The following is a 16,496-nucleotide window of genomic DNA, read 5'->3' as shown; positions in this document are numbered from 1 at the left end:
CACTTATTAGCCACTGTGAAAACACTGTCTTCCAGAAACTGAGTGAGAATGATCACTAATTCCAAATTTAAAATGGAATCCTGTTCCATTGTTCATCTAACATGTATCCGAATTTCTAAAATCCTGCCATTAGTGTTCTTTCGGCTGAGTTATTACAGATTAGATTTGAAAGTTGGATAATTCTCAACTGGCCAGAGTCATGCACGGATTGAACTTTTGCTCATTTTGTCCCTATTTCTCTTTTTACCCATGGGTGGGACTGTAGTAAGACCCACGCATAATCCTTCTAAAAAGCTGAAATGGCAAGAATAAATATGTATAAATCATCCATTTAGAACAGGAATGAACCCAAATTAAATAGAATAATGTGTTTTACCTCAGTGTTTCCAATGTGCTTTTACATTTTACTAGAACATATTTTTAAAATCTAATGTGAATTGAAAATTCTACTGTATAGAAAATGCGTTAACTTTTTTTTTTAATTCTAACTAATGAGTTGATATTTTTTTGGGATCAAGATTAATATTTACACCTACTAAATTCGTTATTTTTATTGTTCTATTGATTAGATGTAATCAATGTTGTATTATTACTATATTTTCATGTAAGTATTATTAACCGTAATAAAATTATTGTTTATCAAACTTTTTATTGGTCCAAAAAACCGAAAAACAGTTGTCCGATGTGTTTTTACTCTTTAACTGTTTGGTTGAAATAATGAACAACTAGTCTGTATTTCGTTTGGTTTCACTCAGAGAAGTTCCTAGGGTTAGTGGTACCCGGAGAACAATTGATTACAGTGCCCTCCCCGACTTGAATATGAGCAAAAAAAAAAAACGAACCAAAGCAACAATTTTGATCAAAGCGGGCAACTCCCCAACCGCGGCGCCTCCAGCTACGGCACCCGGGTTTACTTTCCCCGGCTGTCCCCCTCCTTGAACGGCTCTGGTTTCATTGTTTTTTTCTCTTTGCTTCCGCTGAGGATGCCTTGCTGTTTATGCTTGGGAAAGATTTGCAATAGGGCCGTTCTTTCGCTCTAAGATCTTACATCTAAGATCTCACATCTTTCTGGAAAGATTTCCGTTCTTTTGCTCATCTTTCTTCTAAGATCTTACAGCTCACTGATGTTAGCAAACATAAAGTATGAAGGACGCCATTTTTCTGCCACATAGAACAATGATGAGAGAACTTTGATGATACACTCATCATTGTTCTTAGATCGCTGATCAGAGCAGAATGAGGAAAGACGTTTGCAAAAGAACGCTATAAGTTGTAAGATATTAGTGCTAAGATTTCACTTTTAAGCGTTCTTTTCAAAGGATGTAAGATCTTAGCAATAAAGATGAGTAAAAGAACAGACCCAATAGGTCTATCATCTTGAAAATCATACTAACTTAAATTTCTGTTTATTTCAAGGCTGGTCAGTTCGGCTTCAGGTTTTCTTTTGTTTTTGTTGCGTAATACTATTGTAATGGATTTTTTTGTAGTCATATTTTAGTTTTGCATATTGGTCTAACTTTTGATTTCTTTTTCAGGACTCTGCTGATTTGAACAAATCTAAACTGCTTAAACTTACGAAGATGCATCACGATTTGCCGCCTAGTTATTTTACTCAGTCGGAGAACCCATCAAGAACTGAAAAATTGGAGCACCAGGTAGTCAATTTTTGCTTTTAATAGTTCTAACCTTCTATGAGTAGCTTGGATGTAATTTTAATTAGTAGCTTTCAGGAGATAATTTTCGGCACTCTCTATCCAGCCAGCTTCCCAATATTTTGCTCATGATCCGTCTGGTTTGGGTTAATAATGATCCTGAACCGATGTTAATGTACTATTTGGCTTAATATATTGAGCGGCATTTGCAGATCTGAAAGTTAATATCGACAATTTTGTCAAAAAATAGAAACCTGCTCTATCTTTTATAACAGTTTCAGATAGTTTTTATTCTTCTTTTTTTTGTAAAAGAAGATAATTTGCTAAGTAAAATGCAGGGCTGTGGAATCGGAGTTGTAGTAAATTTTTGCTGAATGGAGTCGAAGTAAAAGAAATAATGTAAGATCCTTTCGAGTCGGAGTTACGGAAAAACAAAGGCTGAAAACACTCTTAAATACTGCTAAAAAATGTCAATAATGAACATTGTAGACATTGTAGACATTGTGGAACATTGTAAATTAATATTGTAGGCTAATTATAGACTATAGCTAGTCTACAATATTACTTCCTGCATTTCTTTCATTAGTGTCAATTTCTCTCATTAATTTCTGCAGTAAATTAATGCAATTATGTTAGAGTGTCAGGAGTGAGAATCAGAGTTGGAGCCGGTGGTAAGGTGGACCGACTACCAGCCCTCGAAAATTGATACGTTTTTAAATATACACCCAAGTTCTTGTGCTAGAGCCTCTTGAAGATAGATGCCTGCAAGTTTGGTTCTTAGGTAAATAGCTTCTTAGCCCACCCTGTCTTTCCATTTACGGAATTTAATAAAGGAAAATATAAAAAAACTGACATCTTAATAACTTCCAATGTCACCATGCAAATAGCACGAATACTCACGACATAATTACAAGTTAGGTTGACTCTTGTACAGCTTAAGTTTGCTTATTAGTTTGGACGTGAAGTCAAAATTTTTGGATTTCTTTATTTGTTAAAAGTTTGTTGTTCTTTTTTGTTTTGTCCACTGCTTTGTTTAAAATATTATACCCCCCTTCACTATATTTTCGGTTGGCTTTTAGGGTTTGGGATGTTGAGGATAAGAGCCTTTTATGCGAGAGGTGATTCTCTTTATGGGGAGATTCCTCACCCCTATACTTTTTCTTTAATAATTGAAATAATTTTTTTTCTAGAAAAGAGCAATCGCAACATTCCTTTGCCGTTGACCATTTTTTCCAACGTTATCATCATTGTCCAACGTCAACGTTAACATTATTGTTATCATTTAGTTAGTCCAGCGTTCAGAAATTGTTAAATACCAGCCCAAATGGAGATCAAGTAACATCTATAAAATATATGCCATATTTTGATTTTTGACTTTACTGTAGTTAACTCCTAGCCCGTAGGAAACTTGCTTATGGGTTTAATTGAATTTACGTCAATAAGGAACTTAAAAGGTTTATCCTTAAGGAACTTTAAGGATTATAGAATTTGTTAATTTGCGCGCATTTAATTCAACTGAAATAGTTTTATTTCCATGAAACAAATTTGGAGCATAATTAAGAAATTTCAAAACAACCGAATGAGCAAAAATTTTAATACTAAATTGATTAGAATTTGAGAAATGAGTACAAAAAAAATGCATCCCATTATAATTTTTTGTTCCATTTAAGGTTAAGCGTAAAGATATGCTGATAAAACTATGATGTAATTTTAGTCATAGCACCGTAAGCCAAAGTCTACACAAGTCACGGCGTAACTCCCCGCTCCACGACGCTCTACCCATACAGCTCCTCGTAGAAACCCCCTGCCTTAAAATAATAAATTCCTCAACCATGCCACAGCTCTTCATAAGTTAATTAGGAATATTTTTCTCAAAGTCCAAAATGATAAATAAAAGTTCAAATAGGGATAAAATCCTTTTAATAGACAGTGTTTCACAAATTAACTGAAATAACTGAGAGTAACTGAAATAACTTTTATTTATCGTCATGGAAAGCAGTGTGGTTTCCGAAATCATCAAAGTCCAAAACCTTAGTTTTTATGGTTATGAGACTAAAACTACAATATTAGCGTTGCAAACAGAACACCCCGCCCCTAGCCTAAATTTTTCAGAACTGGCTTCCAGCTTCTGCCATGTTCCAGGGGCTTCTGACATTGTTAATTACTTGGCCAATATTCCAATATAAAATTCCAAAATCAAGACACGGTAGGCCTAAGTACCCTATTTCATTATTAGGCCTACCCCTTTATTTCTACTCGATGGGTTTTCAGGGACCACGTCCATCGGGAGATCAGTTGAAATGGAGGCACAGCGACTTACTAAGCTGCTATTCAAGCACTCAGTACAGTGTGTCTCCTCTTATAGGTTATTAAACAAAAAAAAATCAACGAAAATAAAGAGCAACGTTAAAAATTAAAACAGACATACATTATTCAATATAAGACGGGGGCTGCCCCCTCCTCAACCCCTCTCTTTACGCTAAAGTTTTATTTAATGTCTAAATCCTTTAAGAGCGACTCCTGAAACACAAGGGCTGTTGGATTGGAATAAGAAGCTTATTTAAGCCACTAAAATACTTTAGAGTAACGAGGGTTAGGATGGGGGAACCCCCCTCACATACGGAATAATCTTCTTGTTGTTTTTAGTTTTAGTCTTGCTCCATACTTTCAGTTGAACAACTGTTTTTAAATTTAATTTCTGATGGTTCTTCTAATGAGGCCAGGAAATCCCCATCCCCTCTCTGTGAAAAATTTTGTACCATAAGTTCCTCCCAGAAAATATCTTCCACACGGAAAATGCTCTCTTAGGGAAATACCCCTGCAGAAATCCCCCCCCCCCCAAAACAAAATCCCTGCATTTCCCAATGACAAATGCTTTATATAAGCAATGGGCAAATTACGTAAATTACAGCCCTTTTCTTATGGGTTATGGGGGACTGATTCATCTCTAGAGGCATATGTATTGGCCCTCTCATCTCTTTGGTCACTAAAAAATGGCCCCAAATCTCTTTATTTCCGTTTGAATGAGCCCTCTCCCGATATATGAGGGCCATTGGTTTGATACGAACTACTCTGGGAAAAAAATGAACTCGTGTCCGTAATTTTTGTTCCGGCAAAAATTCCACATGTTTCCAAGCTCACAATCTTTACGCTGGGGTTCTCTGATATGCTGAATCTGATAATGTGATTTTCTTTAATATCGCACGATTTTTCCCGGATGTTCTCTCCCTTTTTTAAAAACTAGGAAAAATTTTTCAAGCTTGTAATTTTTCGTTTCGATGGGTAAGTCGTTCCATCCTCACAGTTGGTTACCACGAACTGTTTGATCCTAAAATCGGGTTTGCTGCATTTTTTGTGGTTCTGCGTGTTGGCTGCACTTGCTTGACTAACGGCACTACAATTAGAGACGATTCGTTGGAGGAAGGGTATTGGATGTTTTTGTAAGAAACAGCCACTGACGAGACGTTTTCAGATACTGAAAAATTTGGAATATAAAGATATTTCAAAATTTGATCGGGTTGGTGGCTTGGGGTTCGGCATGGACAGCAAGTGAGCCTCGAGCGAAGCGACAGCTACATACCTCTTAAATTTGAAAATTGCTTTTATATAGGAAGTACGATTATATGTCAAAGTTGTTGGTATAACAAAGTATCCCTGACTAATCGGGTGGTATCTCTGTCTCTTCAATCTAAACTTTGTACCTCAGAGACGAGCTTTCCTCTAGTCATTTAAAGTCTAAACTATCATCGTACTTCGTTACTTTTACAGCAGAATTTACGTTTACAGCAGAAATGTATTTTTATAGGCAGCGCAATAGCGTTGTCTAAGTAAAAAGCGATGTGGGTACAGTGCATTTTTTTTTTTTTGGTTTTTGACCAGAGCATTTCGTATCGAAGGAGTTGTCGTAGAAACTTCGAAAAGAGCTCATTCGATTGGAAATTGGAAAGGCTTGTGCCCATTTTGATCTACTACTGCTACTGACAACTTACCGCAGCACAAAAACGCCTGAGGCCAACACACGCTCCTCCTCCTCCATCCCAATCTATTCAAAGCCTCCCTTTTTACACCCTCCCAGGAACTTCCCATTTCTTTTAAATCTTTCTTTATGATGTCATCCCTCCTAGACGAGGACGACCTGTTTTCAGCTTAGCCCTAGACGGTTGGCCGAAAAGGACAATCTTCGGTAATCTGTCATCCTTTATCCACACAACGTGCCCTAGCCATCACAATCTTTCTTTCATTATAGCCCTAGAAAGCAGGATTGAACCACATTTTTCGTTCATCCTACTGTTTGAAATACGGTCAGTCAGCCGGGTACCCAGAACAATCCGTAGGCAATTTCTCTAGAAAACATCTAGCAAATCTTCATCCGCTTTTCGGAACGCTCTTGCTTCAGAGCAATTTTTGACCACTGTCATTGCTGCAACTTCTAATATTCTAATCTTGGTTTGCAGAATTATCTTCCTATTCTCCCAAACCTCCAACGTAGTTGAAAGGTCCGGAAATTCTGTCTTTGAGGATGGCACCCTTCCCCCCCCCCTAGAGTCCTCAGGGCAAGGGTTGTAAGTTATACCCTGGGGGGGGGGTATATAAGGTTTATATAGTAAGGGTGATCGTATAAACCTCGGAGGGGGCTTATTAGATTGATAATCAGAAGATTTAGAGCCCTTTTTGAGATTCAGAGTGATGGGAGGGTGGATACCCCCTCCTACACCTCGTATTTTCTCGAAATGCATCTGATAGAAATTTTGTGATGGCTATTTGTTGTCGTAGAGACTTCGGAAAAGGTACATTCGATTGGAAATTGAAAGGGCTAATGCCATTTTTAATAGTCGAAAATGGTTGAAGAGCAACTAACCTCCTCCCACGCCCACGATTTCCCCAAATACATCCAATCAAAATTTTGAGATAGCGATTTTGTTCAACGTATTTGAAACGTCCAGAAGGTATGTCTTTCAGGATGACACCCCCCCCTAAAGCCCTCAGGGCAAGGGTTGTCCCTTGGGGCAAATAAGGTATATATAGAAAGGGTGATTGTATAAACTTCGGAGGAGGCTGATTAGATTAGTAATCAGAAGTTTTAGTGGTCTGTTTAAGATTCAGAGTGATTGGAGGGTGGACACCCCCAATCGAAGCCCCTGGAACATGGCAGAAGCTGGAAGCCAGTTCTGAAAAATTTAGGCTAGGGGCGGGGTGTTCTGTTTGCAACGCTAATATTGTAGTTTTAGTCTCATAACCATAAAAACTAAGGTTTTGGACTTTGATGATTTCTTAATTTGTGAAACACTGTCTATTAAAAGGATTTTATCCCTATTTGAACTTTTATTTATCGTCATGGAAATTTCAAAACAACCGAATGAGCAAAAATTTTAATACTAAATTGATTAGAATTTGAGAAATGAGTACAAAAAAAAATGCATCCTATAATTTTTTGTTCCATTTAAGGTTAAGCGTAAAGATATGCTGATAAAACTATGATGTAATTTTAGTCTTTAACTCATAGCACCGTAAGCCAAAGTCTACACAAGTCACGGCGTAACTCCCCGCTCCACGACGCTCTACCCATACAGCTCCTCGTAGAAACCCCCTGCCTTAAAAAAATAAATTCCTCAACCATGCCACAGCTCTTCATAAGTTAATTAGGAATATTTTTTTTTCAAAGTCCAAAACGATAAATAAAAGTTCAAATAGGGGTAAAATCCTTTTAATAAACAGTATTTCATTCTCAGTTATTTCAGTTAATTATTGAAACACTGTCTATTAAAAGGATTTTATCCCTATTTGAACTTTTATTTATCGTCATGGAAAGGAGTGTGGTTTCCGAAATCATAAGTCCAAAACCTTAGTTTTTATGGTTATGAGACTAAAACTACAATATTAGCGTTGCAAACAGAACACCCCGCCCCTAGCCTAAATTTTTCAGAACTGGCTTCCAGCTTCTGCCATGTTCCAGGGGCTTCTAACATTGTTAATTACTTGGCCAATATTCCAATATAAAATTCCAAAATCAAGAAACGGTAGGCCTAAGTCCCCTATTTCATTATTAGGCCTACCCCTTTATTTCTACTCGATGGGTTTTCAGGGACCACGTCCATCGGGAGATCAGTTGAAATGGAGGCACAGCGACTTACTAAGCTGCTATTCAAGCACTCAGTACAGTGTGTCTCCTCTTATAGGTTATCAAACAAATAAAATCAACGAAAATAAAGAGCAACGTTAAAAATTAAAACAGACATACATTATTCCATATAAGACGGGGGCTGCCCCCTCCTCAACCCCTCTCTCTCTACGCTAAAGTTTTATTTAATGTCTAAATCCTTTAAGAGCGACTCCTGAAACACAAGGGCTGTTGGATTGGAATAAGAAGCTTATTTAAGCCACTAAAATACTTTAGAGTAACGAGGGTTAGGATGGGGGAACCCCCCTCACATACGGAATAATCTTCTTGTTGTTTTTAGTTTTAATCTTGCTCCATACTTTCAGTTGAACAACTGTTTTTAAATTGAATTTCTGATCGTTCTTCTAATGAGGCCAGAAAATATCTTCCACACGGAAAATGCTCTCTTAGGGAAATACCCCTGCAGAAATCCCCCCCCCCCCCAAAAATCCCTGCATTTCCCAATGACAAATGCTTTATATAAGCTATGGGCAAGTTGCGTAAATTACAGCCCTTTTCTTAGGGGTTATGGGGGACTGATTCATCTCTAGAGGCATATGTATTGGCCCTCTCATCTTTTTGGTCACTTAAAAATGGCCCTAAATCTCTTTATTTCCGTTTGAATGAGCCCTCTCCCGATATATGAGGGCCATTGGTTTGATACGAACTACTGAGTAGAAGTGACCCTAAAGCTCGTGACAGTACACCAAATATGGGCATAGAATACTGTCAGTACACCAAATATGGGCATAGAGTCATTAGGGAGAACACGTGGTTAATGGGGTCAATGACCTCTTTTTTCCAAGTGTGTCAACAACAACAACATCGACCTTGACATTCGCTGAGAGCGTGCACTTACAACAACAACAACATCGACCTTGGAACACCTGTGCTGTCGACCTCAATTCACCTATCATGAATCAATAATTCCCCTTAGAAACAACAAATTAATTCTCCTTTCTTGACAGATCAATCAACCAATGACATCATCTGTCAGACTTTAAAAATTTTTGCCTAGAAACGATTCTGCAGGAATAGATCCAAGTCATTAATGTCATTGCCTCGGAAACAACTCTTTTGGTCGAACTCCAAAGGATATTAATAACCAAAGACCATGGAAACAAATCTCCAAGAAACATCTTAGCGATGAATTATTTTAGCGCGGGAATCAGGTTTCTTATTAATTTGAAATGCATTAGCGCAGAGATGCCAAAAACAAAAGGAACACGCTGAAATTACGTTTAGGGATTATTTGGGCGAAACCGTTTTAGACAGGCTATGGAACTATTTCGGCGAAACAGTTAGAGACATTTTGAAAGAAGATTTTAGGAAAGGTTTTAGAAGAGAATTTGAGGGTGAAACTCTGTGGTCGTTATAATACACAAGTTCCATTTGAACAGTGTTGTGAGGTCCTCTACCCCAACCCCAAAGGGTTCCGATCCCCCACCCAACCCCGAAGGAAGCCCCCGGTACTCAAAGGTCCCCCAAGCTCCCAAAGAGCCCCAGCCCCCCAAACGCCCTCCTCAGACCCTCAAAGGCCCTCCTCTGGTCCTCAAAGGGCCCCCGGACCCCCAAAGGGCACCCCGAACCCCAGAGGCCCTCCCCCCCGTCCTCAAAGGGCCCCCCGACCACCAAAGGGCACCCCAGACCCCAGAGGCCCTCCCCCCGGTCCTCAAAGGGCCCCAGGACCACCAAAGGGCACCCCGGACCCCAGAGGCCCTCCCCCCTGTCCTCAAAGGTCCCCCGGGCCCGAGAAGTGCCGCGGGACAGGAATGCGCCGCAGGGGGATGCGCCACGGGGTCGGGGGAAGCGCCGCAGGATGCGCCGCAGGGAATGCGCCGCGGGTCAGGAAAGCGCCGCAGGGGATGCGCTGCAGGGATGCGCTGCAGGGATGCGCCGCAGGGATGCGCCACAGGGCCCCCCAAAGAGTCCCCTCTCCATTTTTTTAATACTTTTTTATGGCTTTATTATATCTTTTTCTGAACAAGTTCCATTCATAATGTCATTCCTAAACCCATTTTCCAACCTCAAAGAGTCCCCTCCCCAATTCATAAATACTTTCTTGAATTTTTTAACATGGTATTTTTTTTAACTTTTTACGTATCTTGAAATGACAAGAAATATGCTTACGGCTCTACCAATCGTACTCTGTGCTTGTTCATGGACACGACGCGGCTTTTCCACTGGTACTCTATGGCAGGTTTTCGACACTACCGAGTTTATTGCATGCATTAAATCAGTATTTTTTACGCAGTGGAAGGATCAACACACAATTCACATCTGTAAAAAGTGAAGATGAATTATTCGACGAAAGTATGTGCACATGAAAAAATCATTGTCGTGTTGAAGGCTGACAAGGAGAAATACCTGAACTATGAAACGAGTGCAAGTGGAGATCATATTGGCAATGTATGCATACGTTGTTAGTACAGTGAGGAGTTAAATTCCTTTGGTGTACCCAAGAATTTCCATCATGCAAGTGGTGGATATGCGAGAGTAACATTACCAGAGAAATTAGTAGTCAAAGAGAATGTCAACTTAAAAATAATAGTTGATGAAGAGGGACAACTTCTAGCTAATGGTTCTGGTAGCATGTTAGCCATTGATAGAACTTATCACAATTCTTCCGGTGTTAGGATTCGAATGAAAGCAAAAGGAAAAAGAAGACATGCATACAGCTGCATCTACATCATAAATCATATCATGTCAATGTGCCAAAACTGCTATCTATGTAAAAATAATGTGACAATAGACAGTGAAATCGCAGGCCGAATAAAAAGGACATTAGCAGACAATATCATCATTGAATATAAAGATGAATTGACGGAAAGTGAAGCGCAAATGTACTAATAATGTATAATAATGTATTTAACATATTTTTATATCATTATTCTACATGTCCTTATTTCATTAAAAATATCTTATGCATTATTTTGTTAAGTGTTCATTATTTTTAGGATATGCTAGAACGTGAAACGTTCAGAATATCTATTAAAAAGGTCAGAGATGTAAGATAAATAATTTTAGAGATAATGATACTACTAGCAGGCTCAATTTTTCATAGAAGATAGAAAAGTTCAAGTTCTCTTCTGAATTTTACCAAAGAACACAATTCAATTCTAATTTCACCAGAGAAAATAACAAGCTTACTCTTCACTTTTAAGTTCACCAAGACATAAAAAATTTAAAGTTCACTTCTAAATTTTTCCGTAGAAGATAGGAAAAGTTATACTATGATAGTGATTACTTTCCATGAAGATAAAAAGTTTCACTTTAATTCTAAATTTTCTTAAATTCAATTCCGACCTTTCTCAAAGAGTCAAATTTAAAGTTCTATTCCAAATATTTTCCCTGGAACAAGAAAAGTCCCAAGACATAAAAAATTTAAAGTTCAGTTCTAATTTTTTCCTTAGAAGATAGGAAAAGTTATACTATGATAGTGATTATTTTCTATGAAGATAAAAATTTTCACTTTAATTCTAATTTTTCTTAAATTCAGTTCTGACCATTCGCAAAGAGATGAAAAAATGTAAAGTTCTGTTCCAAATATTTCCCCGGAAGAAGAAAAGTTCAACTTCGATTCTGAATTTTCTCAATGAAAATGAAATAAGTTATTGATCAATTCTATTTTCCCAAAATAATATAAAATTTTCTATAATTGATTAAAAACTATTGATATAAAATTTTCCACTTCAATTCAGATTTTTCTCAAAGAGATGAAAAAATTTAAAATATTGTTCCAAATTTTTCTTAGAAGATAGAAAAGATCAAGTTCTAATCACTTCGTTGAGAAAATTTAAAATTGAACTAGAACTTTTTATCTTCCGTGAAAATATTCACAAGAATGGTATTACTTTTTCTATCTTCCACCGAAAAATTTAGAATTGAACTTTAAATTTCTTTATGTCTTTGTGAAATAAAGAACTTAAGTGTAAGATTTTTGTTTTATCTGGAGAAATTAGAATTGGAGCACGTTCTTTGGTAAAATTCAGAAGAAAACTTGAACTTGTTTTATCTTCTGCGAAAAATTTGGAACAGTATTTTAAATTTTTCATCTCTTCGAGACAGATCTGAACTAAAGTGGAAAATTTTTATATTATTTGGAAAATTAGAATTGATTAAAAACTATAATTGATTAAAAACTATTGATATAAAATTTTCCACTTCAATTCAGATTTTTCTCAAAGAGATGAAAAAATTTAAAATATTGTTCCAAATTTTTCTTAGAAGATAGAAAAGATCAAGTTCTAATCTGAATTTTACCAAAGAACACAATTCAATTCTAATTTCTCCAGAGGAAATAAAAAGCTTCCACTTCAGTTTTAAATTTACCAAGACATTAAAAAATTTAAAGTTCAGTTCTAAATTTTTCCTTAGAAGATAGGAAAACTTATACTTTGATTGTGATTATTTTCTATGAAGATAAAAAGTTTCACTTTAATTCTAAATTTTCTTAAATTCAGTTCCGGCCTTTCTCAAAGAGATGAAAAAATTTAAAGTTCTGTTCAATATATTTTCTCGGAAGAAGAAAAGTTCAACTTCGATTCTGAATTTTCTCATTGAAAATGAAATAAGTTACTGATCAATTCTATTTTCCCAAAATAATATAAAAATTTTCCACTTCACTTCAGATTTTTCTCAAAGAGATGAAAAATTTAAAATAATATTACAAATTTTTCATAGAAGATAGAAAAGTTCAAGTTCTCTTCTGAATTTTACCAACAAACACAATTCAATTCTAATTTCTGCAGAGAAGATAAAAAGCTTCCACTTCAGTTTTAAGTTCAACAAGACATAAAAAATTTAAAGTTCTGTTCTAAATTTTTCTATAGAAGATAGGAAAAGTTATACTATGATAGTGATTATTTTCCATGAAGATAAAAAGTTTCACTTTAATTCTAAATTTTCTTAAATTCAGTTCCGACTTTTCACATAGAGATGAAAAAAATTTAAAGTTCTGATCCAAATTTTTCATAGAATATTGGAAAAGTTATACTTTGATCGTGAATATTCAAGTTCTCTTCTAAATTTTAACAAAGAACACACTTCAATTCTAATTTCTACAGAGAAAATAAAAATCTTCCACTTCATTTCATTATTTCACAAAGACATAAAGAAATTTAAAGTTCAATTCTAATTTTTCGCTGGAAGATGGAAAAAGTAATACCATACTTGTGAATATTTTCATGGAAGATAAAAAGTTCTAGTTCAATTTAAAATTTTCTCAACGAAGTCAAGGAAAGTTCAAGTTCTCTTCTGAATTTTCTCAATGAAAAAGAAATTAGTCATTGATCATTTCTATTTTTTCCAAATAACATAAAAATTTTCCACTTTAGTTCAGATCTGTCTCGAAGAGATGAAAAATCTAAAATACTGTTCCAAATTTTCTCAACGAAGCGAAGAAAAGTTCAAGTTCTCTTCTGAATTTTACCAAAGAACACACTTCAATTCTAATTTCTCCAGAGAAAATAAAAATCTTCCACTTCAATTCTTTATTTCACAAAGACATAAAGAAATTTAAATTTCAATTGTAAATTTTTCGGTGGCAGATAGAAAAAGCAATACCATACTTGTGAATATTTTCATGGAAGATAAAAAGTTCTATTTCAATTTAAAATTTTCTCAACTATGTCAAGGAAAGTTCAAGTTCTCTTCTGAATTTCCTCGATGAAAAAGAAATTAGTCATTGATCAATTCTATTTTCCCAAAATAATATAAAAATTTTCCACTTCACTTCAGATTTTTCTCAAAGAGATGAAAAATTTTAAATACTATTCCAAATTTTTCATAGAAGATAGAAAAGTTCAAGTTCTCTTCTGAATTTTACCAACAAACACAATTCAATTCTATTTTCTCCAGAGAAAATAAAAAGCTTCCACTTCGCGTACGCGCGCGTACGTAGGCTAACTTAGCCTAACTTAACTTAACCTAACCTAACCTAACCTAACCTAACCTAACCTAACTTAACCTAACCTAACTTAATCTAACCTAACCTAACTTAACCTAACCTAACTTAATCTAACCTAACCTAACCTATATGCGCGCGTACGTAGGCTAACCTAATCTAACTTAACCTAACCTAACAATATTTTTTCTGATTTTGTGTGTTTTCGCAAGAAAATAGCTTGTCTTTAGCAAACTTAGCCATAGCTAGTTGAAACAGTGCATAAATATCTTCATTTTTAGCCTAATTGTGTAGGTACTAAAGGAACATTGAACATTTTTCTGATTTTGTGTGTTTTCACAAGAAAATAGCTTGTCTTTAGCAAACTTAGCCATAGCTAGTTGAAACTCTGCATAAATATCTTCATTTTTAGCCTAATTGCGTAGGTACTAAAGGAGTATTGAACATTTTTTCTGATTTTGTTTGTGTTTTCGCAAGAAAATAGCTCTTTAGCAAACGTAGCCATAGCTAGTTGAAACTCTGCATAAATATCTTCATTTAAGCCTAATTGCGTAGGTGCTAAAGGAACATTGAACATTTTTTCTGATTTTGTGTGTTTTCGCAAGAAAATAGCTTGTCTTTAGCTAACTTAGCCATAGATAGTTGAAACTCTGCATAAATATCTTCATTTTTAGTCTAATTGCGTAGGTACTAAAGGAACATTGAACATTTTTCTGATTTTGTGTGTTTTCGCAAGAAAATAGCTTGTCTTTAGCAAACTTAGCCATAAATAGTTGAAACTCTGCATAAATATCTTCATTTTTAGCCTAATTAAGTGGGTACTGAAGGAACATTGAACATTTTTTCTGATTTTGTGTGTTTTCGCAAGAAAATAGCTTGTCTTTAGCAAACTTAGCCATAGCTAGTTGAAACTCTGCATAAATATCTTCATTTTTAGTCTAATTGCGTAGGTACTAAAGGAACATTGAACATTTTTTATGGTTTTTTTTTTGTTTTCGCAAGAAAATAGCTTGTCTTTAGCAAACTTAGCCATAGATAGTTGAAACTCTGAATAAATATCTTCATTTAATCAAAATTTAGTAGTTAAAAATGTTACAAATAAAAATTTATATTATTTTGTGTGTGTTTTTGAATGAAAAAAGATTGTCTTTAGTAAACTTAGCCATAGATAGTTGAAACTGTGCATCAATATCTTCATTTAAGCCTAATTGCGTAGGTGCTAAAGGAACATTGAACATTTTTTCTGATTTTGTGTGTTTTCGCAAGAAAATATCTTGTTTTTAGCAAACTTAGCCAAAGCTAGTTGAAACTCTGCATAAATATCTTCATTTTTAGTCTAATTGCGTAGGTACTAAAGGAACATTGAACATTTTTTCTGAGTTTGTGTGTTTTCGCAAAGAAAATAGCAAGTTGAACTAGAACTTTTTATCTTCCGGGAAAATTTAAAATTGGACTAGAACTTTTTATCTTCCGTGAAAATAATCACACGTATGGTATTAATTTTTCTATCTCCCACCGAAAAATTTAGAATTTAACTTTAAAATCCTTTATGTCATTGTGAAATGAAGAAGTGAAGTGGAAGATTTCTGTTATCTCCGTGTAAATTAGAATTGAAGTGTGTTCTTTGGTAAAGTTCAGAATAGAACTTGAACTTTCCTTGACTTCTTTGAGAAACTTTTAAATTGAAATAGATATTTTTATCTTACGTGAAAAAATAAAAAGGTATGGTATTACTTTTTCTATATTCCACCTAAAAATTAGAATTTTACTTTAAATTTCTTTATGTATTTGTGAAATAAAGAACTGAAGTTGAAGATTTTTGTTTTCTCTGAAAAAATTAGAATTGAAGTGTGTTCATTGAGAAAATTCAGAAGAGAACTTGAACTTTCCTTGACTTCGTTGAGAAAATGTTAAATTGAAATAGAACTTTTTATCTTCCGGGAAAATATTCACAGGCATGGTATTACTTTTTCTATCTTCCACCGAAAAATTTAGAATTGAACTTTAAATTTCTTTATGTCTTTGTGAAATAAAGAACTGAAGTGGAAGATTTTTATTTTCTCTGGAGAAATTAGAATTGAAGTGTGTTCTTTGGTAAAATTCAGAAGAGAACTTGAATATTCACGATCAAAGTATAACTTTTCCAATATTCTATGAAAAATTTGGAACAGAACTTTAAATTTTTTCATCTCTATGTGAAAGGTCGGAACTGAATTTAAGAAAATTCAGAATTAAAGTGAAACTTTTTATCTTCATGGAAAATAATCACTATCATAGTATAACTTTTCCTATCTTCTAAGGAAAAATTTAGAACAGAACTTTAAATTTTTTATGTCTTGTTTAACTTAAAACTGAAGTGGAAGCTTTTTATTTTCTCTGGAGAAATTAGAATTGAAGTGTGTTTGTTGCTAAAATTCCGAAGAGAACTTGAACTTTTCTATCTTCTATGAAAAATTTGGAATAGTATTTTAAATTTTTCATCTCTTTGAGAAAAATCTGAAGTGAAGTGGAAAATTTTTATATTATTTGGAAAAAATAGAAATGATCAATGACTAATTTCTTTTTCATTGAGAAAATTCAGAAGCGAACTTGAACTTTCCTTGACTTCGTTGAGAAAATTTTAAATTGAACTAGAACTTTTATCTTCCGTGAAAATATTCACAAGTATGGTATTACTTTTTCTATCTTCCACCGAAAAATTAGAATTGAACTTTAAATTTCTTTGTCTTTGTGAAATAAAGAACTGAAGTGGAAGATTTTTATTTTCTCTGGAGAAATTTAG

General features: G+C 34.9%; 1 protein-coding gene across 3 annotated transcripts in view; it reads left to right on the top strand.

The window, feature by feature from the left end:
* The window catches only part of LOC148944914 (tubby-related protein 3-like), a 197,710-nt gene that overhangs the window by 52,161 nt on the left and 129,053 nt on the right, over positions 1-16,496 (top strand). For 2 of the 3 annotated variants that reach the window (XM_089098718.1, XM_089098719.1), the window contains exon 2: positions 1,536-1,655. In XM_089098718.1, the coding sequence (XP_088954844.1) occupies positions 1,581-1,655 (75 nt within the window). In that variant the 5' untranslated portion in view covers positions 1,536-1,580. Of the gene's footprint in view, positions 1-1,535; positions 1,656-16,496 lie in introns of those variants that run through there. The other variant, XM_089098720.1, reaches the window with a different exon arrangement.

This window comes from Artemia sp. Qi Xiang Cuo, chromosome 13 (genome assembly GCF_049724085.1).
Source record: "Artemia sp. Qi Xiang Cuo chromosome 13, ASM4972408v1, whole genome shotgun sequence".
Taxonomy (NCBI): domain Eukaryota; kingdom Metazoa; phylum Arthropoda; class Branchiopoda; order Anostraca; family Artemiidae; genus Artemia; species Artemia sp. Qi Xiang Cuo.
Note: the sequence above shows the minus strand (reverse complement) of the source record. Positions and strands in the feature narration are given on the sequence as shown.